The 12,671-nt window shown below is 40.3% G+C and overlaps 2 protein-coding genes across 5 annotated transcripts in view; one reads left to right on the top strand and one right to left on the bottom strand.

The window, feature by feature from the left end:
• Positions 1-3,399, top strand: part of abat (4-aminobutyrate aminotransferase) — a 61,489-nt gene extending 58,090 nt beyond the window's left edge. For all 3 annotated transcript variants that reach the window (XM_039776297.1, XM_039776299.1, XM_039776298.1), the window contains exon 16: positions 852-3,399. In XM_039776297.1, coding sequence (XP_039632231.1) covers positions 852-973 — 122 coding nt within the window. In that variant the 3' untranslated portion in view covers positions 974-3,399. The remainder of the gene's footprint in view (positions 1-851) is intronic.
• A 122-nt stretch (positions 3,400-3,521) lies between these two features.
• tmem186 (transmembrane protein 186) lies at positions 3,522-12,659 on the bottom strand. 2 transcript variants are annotated; one of them, XM_039776301.1, is made up of 2 exons: positions 12,536-12,659; positions 3,522-4,531 (listed from the first exon to the last, which is right to left on the bottom strand). In XM_039776301.1, the coding sequence occupies exons 1-2, from the start codon at positions 12,536-12,538 to the stop codon at positions 3,827-3,829; spliced, it is 708 nt and encodes a 235-aa protein (XP_039632235.1). In that variant the 5' UTR covers positions 12,539-12,659; the 3' UTR covers positions 3,522-3,826. The 2 variants fall into 2 exon arrangements, with proteins under 2 accessions (XP_039632235.1, XP_039632236.1); XM_039776302.1 differs by lacking the exon at positions 12,536-12,659 and adding an exon at positions 6,637-7,174.
• Positions 12,660-12,671: the final 12 nt, after the last annotated feature.

The following is a 12,671-nucleotide window of genomic DNA, read 5'->3' as shown; positions in this document are numbered from 1 at the left end:
TACCTACAATGTGCAAAATGCATACATTTCCTTTCAAAATATTCTTAAATATATGCTTCCAGAAAAATCAGCACAGGGCCTGAAAAGGGTGCACAATTTGCATGGGATTGAGCCTTCAAATTGAAGATCTGCACCTCCCCTCATTCATTGGTCAATAGTTCTTCCTGTCTGGGATTCAGAAGCTTTTCCGTACGTGTTTTTGGCATAGTTTGCTGTGGTCCAGCTTGGGTCAACTTAGAGTGCCATCCATCCATTATCCAACCTGATATATCCTAACTACAGGGTCATGGGGGGGTCTGCTGGAGCCAATCCCAGCCAGCACAGGGCACAAGACACAGGAAACAAACACTGGGCAGGACACCAGTCCGCTGCAGGGCACACGCACACACCAGGGACAATTTAGAATCGTTGGTGCACCTTACCTTCATGTCTTTGGACTGAGGGAGGAAACCCACGTAGCCACAGGGAGAACATGCAAACTCCACGCAGAAAGGACCCGGGAAGCGAACCTGGGTCTCCTAACTGCGAGGCGGCAGTGCTACCTACTGTGCCACCGTGCTGCCCAACTTAGAGTGCCATTCTGTCCATTCTGTCCAATTTTTTTTTTTTGTTGGTCATCACTATAAAGCACATGGGGCGAGTAACATATTTAAAAAATTCATTTTTGGGTGAAGTGTCCATTTGAGAAGACCTAGAGCTGATTTGCTGCCCTCAATTGGTGAGTAAAAGAAGTGGAGCCCTTAACGGATGATTGAGAAGGATTATTTAAAAGAAATCCACAACAGGCAGCAAAAAAGGAACAATTTGTGAAACTGAGGCAAGCTTTAATTTTCTCTTATATGTCCATCCAGGTGTAGTCCTTGGAGGCTGTGGAGAACGATCAATAAGGTTCCGTCCTGCTTTGGTCTTTAAAGAACATCACGCTCATCTCTTCTTGAATATCTTCAATGACATCTTGGCAGAATTAAAATAAGCTGGAACAGGGGTTTTGTGTCAATGTAAAGCACAGGGTATAAACCCATCTTTTTTGCCAAATAGACGGAAAAACAAGGCATCCACAAATTTTGTGAATTGTTATACAAAATGAAAAGACATACATTTTTTAATGATTAGTTTAAAATATGTTCAAAATTATACTTGTGTAAAACCTGGGGTAAAGTGGTGGACCCTTGTTTGGCTGTGTGTGAACCTCCAGCTAGCTCCATCTCTGCCAGGTTTAAAACACAATAGTAATGTGCAAATGTAATAGTTTGCATGGGCAGGTGGGAGGGGTAGGTGCCATTATTGGTGCTTCTTGGCAGACTGGAGCACAATAGCATATTGTCTAGCAAGACTGTTCTTCTAAATAGATAAAGCAATAGTTTTGGGTTTTTTTCCTTGAATTAATTTTGCACCAAAACCAAAAAAAGACCCTCCTGCAGTGTTCCCTTGTGTTTACGGGCTAATGTTGCCACCTACCAGTCTTAGATTTACAAAGCCAAAACCCCGAGACCATTAACTGGAATGAACATTTATAAAGCAGCCTGCATTTTTGTGACGCAGGTAAATGCTCACACGGCGTGTCTAAGATATTGCATTAAATATTAAGGTCACACATTTTGTAAAGAGTATTTTTCAATGTGTAAAGAGATGCCACATTTTTAAAATCCTGGCACATTTTCTCATGACCCCGTCTATCTATATAAAATGAAGAACAAGCAGTAGTCTTTAAATTCCGTTGCATACTATAGAGTGTAATAACCAAGGATGACACTTGCTGATTAAAATGGCTGCTGTGAGTTTACCTGTCGTGTATCCAGTATGGCTGCTGCACTATACAAGAACTGACACTCGAAGATATTTAGCAGAAACGTACAAGTACTTTTAAAAATAAAGGTTCAAGTTTAGTTTAATTATATTTGCCTTTGAAAGGAAGCACTTGTGTAACTCTTAAAAGCAAATCTCTCGCATGGTTCCAGGGCTGGGAATAACTTAACTAGATATAAATTTAGGTGTCACGTTTTGCATATTGTTTAGCAGAACATGCATATCTTAGCTTCTCGCTGGCTTAAGACGATTAGGGATACACATTAGTGGAATGGTATAATGAAGGACTGGCGAGCAGTGTATCAGAACGTAGTCTTAATTCTTAATAACTTAACACTACATTAGTATGAAGAAAAACTAAATGGAGTTGTTGTTTAATGCATGCCTATATTGTACTGACAAGTGTTTAAAGCACTTTAGATTTGATCTTAAAGGTGTAAATAAACTGGACTTTGAAGGAAAATGTACATCTAAACAACATTTTTAAATGTTACCTCTTTCTAGGCAAAAATGTAAATCTTCAACTTTTTTGAGTTTTCAGGAGAAAAAGTTTAAGCACAAATGTGAAAATATGTCTTAAAATGAAGGTATGTTTTGAGCTGCTTACTGTTTACTGCCTTTTAACACACATTACTTAAAATGGCTTAAGATGGAAGTTCTACTTCATATGTTTATAAAAGTGAGAATCTGAGTAGCATACGCTAATTTAAAGAACTCTGCACACTGCAACACCACTGTTAACACACGCACGACTGGCCAACTAGAACATCCACTGTGTTTTTATTTTATTTTATTTTAAAGCTATATTGCATTACACCAAACATAAATCTGAAATGTTTCAGAGGGAAGGTGAATTCTACAATTTCTTTTTTTTTTTGCAGGATTTATGATTTACCACCTCCAAGTATTCAGACTACAATAATTTTAGGCACAAACTTCAGGACTAATTTCAGTTGTAATATTTTAAGAGAAAGAATGGATACTTTTTAATTCTTTTTTACATTTTGTCACTAAAACTGCACTTTTCTCAATAAGTACAGTTTGTCTAAAAGTTAAATAATGAAAAATATTTTGACGGGTAATTGTACTTCATATTATACAGAGCATCACGACAGTTGTAAATTATACCCAAAACTGGCAAATGACCGATTCAAAAGCAAAGACTTGTTGAACATAACATTTGGAGAACATAAAATACAAAAGAGTTGCGTCAAAGTCAGCCGTGCACCAGCACTACACTTGCGTTAGACATTAAATTTTTGAAAACCCATCATAGGTTTGTCGGGTACATTTCTTCACACGTGTTCATACGTTGTAAAATGTTTGTACTGCAGTTTTATTTCAAGTTCACTTGCTGCAGATTAAATGCATTTCCTCCTTTTCTAAATGGGATTGATCTGCGGTTTGCAAGTTCATGCCAGTCAGTTGGCAATCGAGTTCCTTTGCTTGTTGTATAACAAACTTCTAAACATCTGCTGTTTTTTGTTTTATAATCTGTGAACTAATCTGTGCCAAATTTTGTTGTAATAAAACTATATGTTCGAAATATCGTGTTGAAGAGATCTTAGTATAATAAAATACATTTAAGTGTAATTTTTAATATGTCAATTGATGTGACTTTGATTTCAGGAGGAGCTATGAAGAACATTGCATGGAGGAGGATGCTGCTAAAGCACTCACTCAATTGTTTTTTAAGAAAATGATACACAAAAAGCTTTAATATAAAAACAGAGTTTAATTCCATATGCTGTCATGGAAAAACCATTTCCATTGGTACTTTACATCAATTAACACAACTTATGTTTGCAAACTGGCCCAAGTGACCAGTATCCTGTATGGCCTTCTTCCCTTTACTGGACGTTTGCTCCTATGTAGCAGTTTATTCGCTGAGCAGACGTCCAATTACTGTAAAGTGCGCACACCCGGCCTGGTGCTGCTGTCACTGCGTGCTTCATATAAGGCGCTAGTCACTTCCACGGTAACTTGACTGACTGATTGATTGATTGCCTGACGCTCCCCATCACGGTTTTCCAAAGACGTGTGTAAATCTTTCACTATCAATAACCTGACCCAGCCTGCAGGTGAAGTACAACACTTCTGGCTGGCTGTATCGCTTCAACTGTAATAGCACTTCATTATGAGAGTCACCAGTGTCCCCAAGTGGTATAACATCATGCACTGGAACATGGAAGTCATGCCTCTTACCCCAGAATGTAAGATGAGAAACTTTTAGAACCGTTTTGCTCTCATTCAGGTACATCATTCCTATTACTCGACGTAGATAATGGCTCATGGAGTAAAGCATCACTGCAGCAAAGATGGCAATGCCAGTGCTGTAGGCAAAGAGTGTGTATGTGGCCTCACCCTGAACATAAAGGTAATATACTGAGGGAAGCACAACAATGGTGATGCCAGTCTGAAGCAGTTTAAGCCTTGAAACCACTCGAAGAAATTTAATGGCTGGGAACCTGTACAACAGTGTAAACTTTTCGTCTAAATGGCCTTTGTTCTCCTCGGTCTCTGAGTTTTTCTTTGGCGCTACAGCACTGGAGTACTTCTGTACAAATCGTTTTGTGCCCAATACATTAGCAGGTGCCCCAGGAAGTTGACAGCCACACTTCAAGTGCAAAGAGGAGGTCATAAGCGGCCGACTTCTGTAGTGGACATTTCTTCCAACTACTGCCAATGTTTCGCAGGATGCCTTTAGACTCAGCCTTAACAAATTCTAAAAAAAAAAATAAATAAAAGTTACGACAGTTAATGTTTTAAGCAGTTTCTTTTGGGAAGTGCATCAGCTTTGCCAGCATGCTCCATCCTCTGAACTTGGGCACAGGTTAGCATGTTGTACTCCTTCACTTTTTTCCCCACTTTAAGTTGTGGTTCGTGTTAAAATCATTTAAATTCAATGTTTCATCACATCAAACAACACTCAATAACCCAGACTGACAAAGCAAAACTACATTTTAGACACTTCAGCAAGTTTATTAAAAATAAAAACTGAAATATCCCATTGACACAAGTCCTGGGACCCTTTACCTTACCCAGTACTTCCCGGAAACCCTCTGGCAGCAAATCTTGTAGAGAGAAGACTTGGGTTTGCCATGACGGGCTTCACACACCAGAATTTGGGGATTTTCTGACACTCTGCCCTCTGGCCACCGTTTTTAAACCAGTGTGGCGCTGACCCGTTTGTGTGCTGGGAGGGACAACACACTGTAGCAGCGCATACTCCCAACCAAACTTCTCTGAAGATTTCACAAGTTCTGTCAGGGTGGATGGACAGCTTTTTTTACAGGAGAGAGGAAATGTGGGCCACTTGGGAACATTCACAGAGTTGACCCCTAAGCCCCTCCAGGGTCGTCGCTGCTTTGTGCTGAGGCTCATTGGCTTGTTGGGAAGGTGAACCTTCGGCCCCGATCACCCCAGAGCAGATTTTCACTAAGGTTATCTCTGAACTTTGTTCTGTTCACCTTTCCCTCAACTCTGCCTAGTCTTGTAGTCCCTGCTGCTTAAAAAAAAAACAGCACAGCACGATCCTGCCACCGCTATGCTTCACCGTTGAAATGGTACTGCATGGGCGATTAGCATTTCCAGGTGTCCTTCAGATGCCAAACCGTTCATTCTTGGCTTTATCGGACAAAAAAGTCTTGTTTCTCACGGCCTCAGAGTCCTTTAGGTGCCTTTTTGCAAACTCCATGCAGGCCTTCATGTTTCTTCTGGCCCAGATTAGTGGAGTGTTGCAGTGGTGGTTGTCCTTCTGGAAGTCTTTCCTATCTCCAAATAGGTTCCTGGGAGCTCAGCCTTAGTGACCATTAGATATTCTTGGTCACCTTTCTTACCTATGGCCCTACTCACATGATTGCTCACTTTGGCCGGGCAGCTAGAAAGAGCCCTGGTTGTTCCAAACTTCATCCATTTAAGAATTACGGAGGCCACTGTGCTCTTGGGAACCTTCAGTGCTGCAGAAAATCTTTGTAGCCTTCCTGAGATCTGCACCTCGACACAATCCCGTCAGTAAGCTCTGCAGGCAATTCCTCCAAATTCATGCTTTGGTTTTTGTTTAACTGCCGGACCTCCTATTGACAGTTGTGTGCCTTTCCTAAGAATCTGAAGTCAAATGAGTTGACCGCAGGTGGACTCCAAACAAGGTGTAGAAACATTGCAGTGATGATCAATAAAATGGGATGTCAAGTGCCATTGCAAATACGTGGATGTCAGTGTAATATCTGAGCTTTTTATATTCAATAAAGTTTTCTAATTTCTAAACTTTTTCTTTTGTCATTCTGGGGTATGAAGTGTAGCTTAATGAGAGGAAAAAAACATTGTATGGCGGACACAGGTTGCTGGTCATGAGTTGGCTCATTTTATATATTGTTATTATTTGGCTGCTAATCAAGTTTAAAAAAAAAAAAAGAAACAAGAAGTCTGAGTCTTGAACATCAAGTCCATTAGAAGGAAGACAAAAGAGTTCATTAGAAGCAAAACCTGGTCACTAATTAAGAAATATGTTTGAATAAAAAACCAGTAACTACTGTGGCGCTCCACGGGCCTCATTTACAACACTTCAAACATAAAAATCTGTGCATACCAAAACTGCACAAAAACGCTTCATGACAGAAAAGATTTTTTTTTTTTATAAAACTTTACAGACTCACATTTCTATGAAATTTACCGTTTAAAAAGCACACTTTGTAAATGTGCATATGTGAATGCGGGTGCAATGCCCTGCTGCAACCATATGCTAATCAACCTCATACATATGCGATTCGGCAGCACTTCATTGGCTGGTAAAGCAGATCCCTCCTGACGTGTTGACACCCCGCCACCTACCGTGATGAGTTTCTGGCTGTGTTTCCAAAACTGAGGGAGCGAATCAGAGAGCCTCTCCTCTACCTTCAGGGGGGTTCAGGAAAGCTGTGAGGCACCAACGTCTGAGCGGGCAGCTGCCATCACCTGGCATAGATAGTGATGTGATCGCTGTTCCAATGAACAGTCCAGGCCATATGAAACAATGGGGGTTCAGTATTAACAAAATGCTAGACACCAAAAAGAAATGGACGCTGCTGCAAACTGCCTTTTTATGTTGGCAAACGCGTTACGCGTTATGTGTATACATCCACACCGTACGAAAACTGCACGTAGCCCCTCACCGGTTGGGTAATGGCTTCCGGCATAGCGGTATGATGGAGCGAAGATGGCTGAGAAACTCCTGGCCTGAGGCAAAAGGCTGCTGATAATAAACTGACGAAAACTCAAACAAGTTACTCGGTGCAAACACGCAGCATTGGTCCTCAAACGAGGGAAGTGAAATAAGAGAGTTGGCTCGGCGTCTGACATTCATACAAACATGCTTTACAGTGGTGTGAAAAACTATTTGCCCCCTTCCTGATTTCTTATTCTTTTGCATGTTTGTCACACAAAATGTTTCTGATCATCAAACACATTTAACCATTACTCAAATATAACACAAGTAAACACAAAATGCAGTTTTTAAATGATGGTTTTTATTATTTAGGGAGAAAAAAAATCCAAACCTACATGGCCCTGTGTGAAAAAGTAATTGCCCCCTTGTTAAAAAATCACCTAACTGTGGTGTATCACACCTGAGTTCAATTTCCTGATTACTGCCACACCTGTTTCAATCAAGAAATCACTTAAATAGGAGCTGCCTGACACAGAGAAGTAGACCAAAAGCACCTCAAAAGCTAGACATCATGCCAGGATCCAAAGAAATTCAGGAACAAATGAGAACAGAAGTAATTGAGATCTATCAGTCTGGTAAAGGTTATAAAGCCATTTCTAAAGCTTTGGGACTCCAGCGAACCACAGTGAGAGCCATTATCCACAAATGGCAAAAACATGGAACAGTGGTGAACCTTCCCAGGAGTGGTCGGCCGACCAAAATTACCCCAAGAGCACAGAGACGACTCATCCGAGAGGTCACAAAAGACCCCAGGACAACGTCTAAAGAACTGCAGGCCTCACTTGCCTCAATTAAGGTCAGTGTTCACGACTCCACCATAAGAAAGAGACTGGGCAAAACGGCCTGCATGGCAGATTTCCAAGACGCAAACCACTGTTAAGCAAAAGAACATTAGGGCTCGTCTCAATTTTGCTAAGAAACTTCTCAATGATTGCCAAGACTTTTGGGAAAATACCTTGTGGACTGATGAGACAAAAGTTGAACTTTTGGAAGGCAAATGTCCCGTTACATCTGGCGTAAAAGGAACACAGCATTTCAGAAAAAGAACATCATACCAACAGTAAAATATGGTGGTGGTAGTGTGATGGTCTGGGGTTGTTTTGCTGCTTCAGGACCTGGAAGGCTTGCTGTGATAGATGGAACCATGAATTCTACTGTCTACCAAAAATCCTGAAGGAGAATGTCCGCCATCTGTTCGTCAACTCAAGCTGAAGCGATCTTGGGTGCTGCAACAGGACAATGACCCAAAACACACCAGCAAATCCACCTCTGAATGGCTGAAGAAAAACAAAATGAAGACTTTGGAGTGGCCTAGTCAAAGTCCTGACCTGAATCCAATTGAGATGCTATGGCATGACCTTAAAAAGGCGGTTCATGCTAGAAAACCCTCAAATAAAGCTGAATTACAACAATTCTGCAAAGATGAGTGGGCCAAAATTCCTCCAGAGCTGTAAAGACTCATTGCAAGTTATCGCAAATGCTTGATTGCAGTTATTGCTGCTAAGGGTGGCTCAACCAGTTATTAGGTTCAGGGGGCAATTACTTTTTCACACAGGGCCATGTAGGTTTGGATTTTTTTTTCTCCCTAAATAATAAAAAACATCATTTAAAAACTGCATTTTGTGTTTACTTGTGTTATATTTGACTAATGGTTAAATGTGTTTGATGATCAGAAACATTTTGTGTGACAAACATGCAAAAGAATAAGAAATCAGGAAGGGGGCAAATAGTTTTTCACACCACTGTATTCCCAAAAATGTCCTTATTTTTTGGGAAAAAAATAATAATAAAGAGCTCCCAAAACAAAAGTCTGAAATGGGTGCACAATACACTTGTATCGGCATCAATGTACAAAAAACAACTTAGGAATTTTCTTGTAAACATTAATGATCATAGGTTAATATTTTTAAATAACACACTGCGTAAAATCAACCGGGTAAAAGCTAAAACAGACATCAATCCAAAATTGATTTTTTTGAAGGTTAATTAATGCCTAATGTGCATTTTACCGCTCTTAGTTTGCTCTTTTATTCAATCGAATACTTTTAACATGACATGTTATCATCAGGAGTCTTTTATTTTGAAATGCAGACCAACTGTTTGAGAAACAAGGCTGTAGCGCTCATAGACACAGAATTACTAGACGCTGCATCCTACCTCGACGTCGCCGCCATATTGCGAGTGTCACTGCTGTAGAGTGAAGTAATGGATAAAGATGCCTCGCGCATGTGCTGCTTGGGATTGTACAGACCAGATCCCGGGGGATTACATTTCATAGGCAAGGCTGAACAATTGTTTTTAGTTATATTTGGCCTTTAGAAAAATCCCGTTTTATAATCTTAACTTTAGCTACGCCAGGCTAAACTAGCAGCGCTATGTATTTACATGCTCAAATGTGCCTCCAAAACAACATTTTGGCTAAACGTATTCAGTCACTAACTATGTAGATTGTTGTTAGCTGTTAACATTTCTCAAACTTTGAAGGTTTCCCAAAGAAATCCACCTTCAGATAGCAGTGGGAGGTCAGGTAGCCCTTAGATGGGATTTGGAGAAAGCTGTCCTGTGATGTGTGCCATGCCAGTTTGGTAACAGATGCTGTACTGGCATCATATGATCAAAGCTACCACTCGCTCACATTAAAAAACAAAGGATGTCCAATGACTCCTTCTGAGGGTCCAGTCAAGGTGGTCAAAGTAGCTGAGCGTGTTATCCGAAGGTCGACATTAGGGCAAGCTGTCAGTGCGTCTTTGATCGATCAGTTAGTTTGGGCTGAGATTGGTTCAGATGATGTGTTTTTTCTCAAGGAGCACATTGAGGAAACAGTTTGAAATTGACAACCATCATTTTATGCTCATGTCTTTAGTTGTGTCTGTCTTCCACAAACTAAGGCTGCACCATATGGCCAGACTGAAATTACTCTCGAATTACAGGATCTGAGTGAGCGAGGAGGAGTGTCAGTCTGTAGGAGATCAGTGAGGTAGACAGGAGCAAGACTGTGGAGAGCTTTAAATGTTAAGAGCGGTATTGTGTATTGTATTATCAGTAGTGAACAGGCAGCCAGTGAAGTGGAGAGAGAATCGGTGTGATATGTTCAGTGGATTTAGAACAGCAGGTTATTATCCAGGCAGCACAATTCGACCATAGACATCCATAGGTAGACGCTGCATTCACTGTGTTGCCCCGTCGACACGATAAGTCAGTGCATCCGCCATATTGCGAATGGCAAAGGTGACATTTAAACTATTGCAGGTAGATGTGGAAACCGGGTTTTCTGATGAAAAAACAACGTTCAAAACAGTATCGTTTACATACAACAGATTTTGGTGAATCGTTTAAATGCAATTATTTATATCCATTTATACACTAATAATGGCAATTATTAAATATTATTAAATAATTTTCCCGTATAAGTAACATTTCCCGGACTGTCTTCTTCCATCTCCAAAACATTTCTAGACTTTGTCCTGTTCTTACGCAACACAGTATTAAAGTATTGGTTAATGCCCGCGTCACCTCACGTATAGATTACTGTAATGGTATTCTATCTGTCATCCCACAAAAACGTATCCATCGCTTACAACTTATTCAAAAGTCTGCTGCCAGGATAATAACCTGCTGTTCTAAATCCACTGAACATATCACACCTATTCTCTCTCAACTTCACTGGCTCCCTGTTAACTACAGAATACAATACTAAATACTGCTCTGAACATTTAAAGCTCTCCACAACCTCACTGATCCCCTACAGACTGACACTCGTCTTGCTCACTCAGATCCTCATCTGCAGCTGTACTGTCTGTACCACACATCAAACTCTGTGCTATGGGAGCTCGAGCGTCTCTCATAGTGCTCCTCAACTCGGGAATTCTCTTCTCTCATATACATCAGATAGATTCAATAACACATTTTAAAACTACCCTCAAAACTTATCTTTTCAAACTGGCATACCAATTGTGAATTTTGCACTGTTACTGTCAGTTCTCTTTGTTTGTTTGCTAATTATTGCTTTTTGATTTATCATTCTCGTTTTAATTTTACTAATGTTGTTTCATTTTATTGTAAGGTGACCTTGAGTGCTAGGATTATAAAACCGGATTTTCTAATGGCCAATTATAACCAAAACAATTATTCAGCCTTGTCTATGAAATGTAATCCCCCGGGGTCTTGTTTGGAGCGTACAGCGGTTTGTACAATCCCAAGCAGCATATGCGTGAGGCATCTTTATCCATTACTTCACTCCACAGCAGTGCCACTCGCAATATGGCGGCGACGTTGACGTACGATGCAGCTGTTCATGCGGCGTCTAGTAATTCTACGTCTTACGGAGTCGACTGGGCAACATGGTGAATGCGGCGTCTATCTATATATGTCTATGGAAACGCTGAGCTGAAAAAAATCTGGGAGTTTGGCGAGGGTCTTTTACGTTTAACTTTAAGGGTCTTCGATTGAATAAAAGGGCAAAATAGGAATTGTAAACTGAACATTAGGCATTGACCCGGTATGGTTCTGTTCTGTTCGCTGGACTGTAGCATACCTCTCAGTGTATCTCACTATGTTGTGTGTCTATTTTGTTTTTTTTTTTCCTTAAATCGTGTAAAATCGTTTTAAGTAATGTTCACAAAAATGTAAAGGCTGTCCCAATATTCCCAAGTAAAATTATCTATATTGATGCTGCTTTGATGTGTATTTTGCACCTACTTTGGACTTTTATTGTGTTTTGAGAGCTACTTTTGAATGTAAATTCTTCCATAGCTGGTCCGAATGTCAAACGTTAAGGTAACTTTACCTCCGTTCAAAGGGGTCTGTGGTTTGAAAAAGTGTAAGAACCCCCACCTTAAGCGACTGCCTAATTCGACTAAATGACACCAAGAGGAGAAACTGAAAGGAAAACACAAGCAATGCGCACATCTTTTCTTTCGTAATAAGAAGTAATGGGGGAGAAGTCGAACCGAAATGTCCGAATTACAAAATGAATCAGAGGCGAACATACTGGAGAACTGGACGAAAGATGGAAAGAAAGACACAACGTTTTCCATTTTGAATGATTAAATGACATTTTATTCAAGCACGAAAATACGAATAGTAATCCAATATCGTAGTTAATGACGAGGTGTTATTTATCTCGCTCATCGGGACTTTATTTTTGTGCCACGCTTAACGAGTATTTGAACTTGGGGTCACGTATTCGAGTCCAAGTCCTCCGACGGCGACTGTCGTGCATTGCAGGGGCCAGCTTTGAATTAACCCAATTTTAACTAACAAGCACGTTTTCGATTTTGGAGGAAAGACCACGGAGAGAATGAGTGGACTTTGCACACAGACCGCGATTAGGTCGAGATTCCAGCGATGCCAATGTATAAAATGGAATAGAAATTATATTAGCAAAGACACAGCTAGATGTAATGCAGCCTTTTATATTTAAAAAAAAATACACGTTTCAATCGATCCCTACATTTTTTGTTAAAATCTTAAGGTTCATTTAAACGGAATGAGTAAAGCGAAAAAAAAAAAAAATTCCTACATTACCATAGCGTCGTCCACGGGACTGTCCGGATAGTGCAGCGATGTATATCGTCCGTGTGGAAAAGGTTAATAATACAAAGTGATCCACCCCTATCACTGCTGCGACGTACATGTAAAACATCGAAATTAAACATTTTTA

This window comes from Polypterus senegalus, chromosome 13 (genome assembly GCF_016835505.1).
Source record: "Polypterus senegalus isolate Bchr_013 chromosome 13, ASM1683550v1, whole genome shotgun sequence".
NCBI classification, from domain to species: Eukaryota; Metazoa; Chordata; class Cladistia; order Polypteriformes; family Polypteridae; genus Polypterus; species Polypterus senegalus.
The sequence above is the reverse complement of the archived record's forward strand: the minus strand, read 5'-3'. Positions and strand labels throughout refer to the sequence as shown.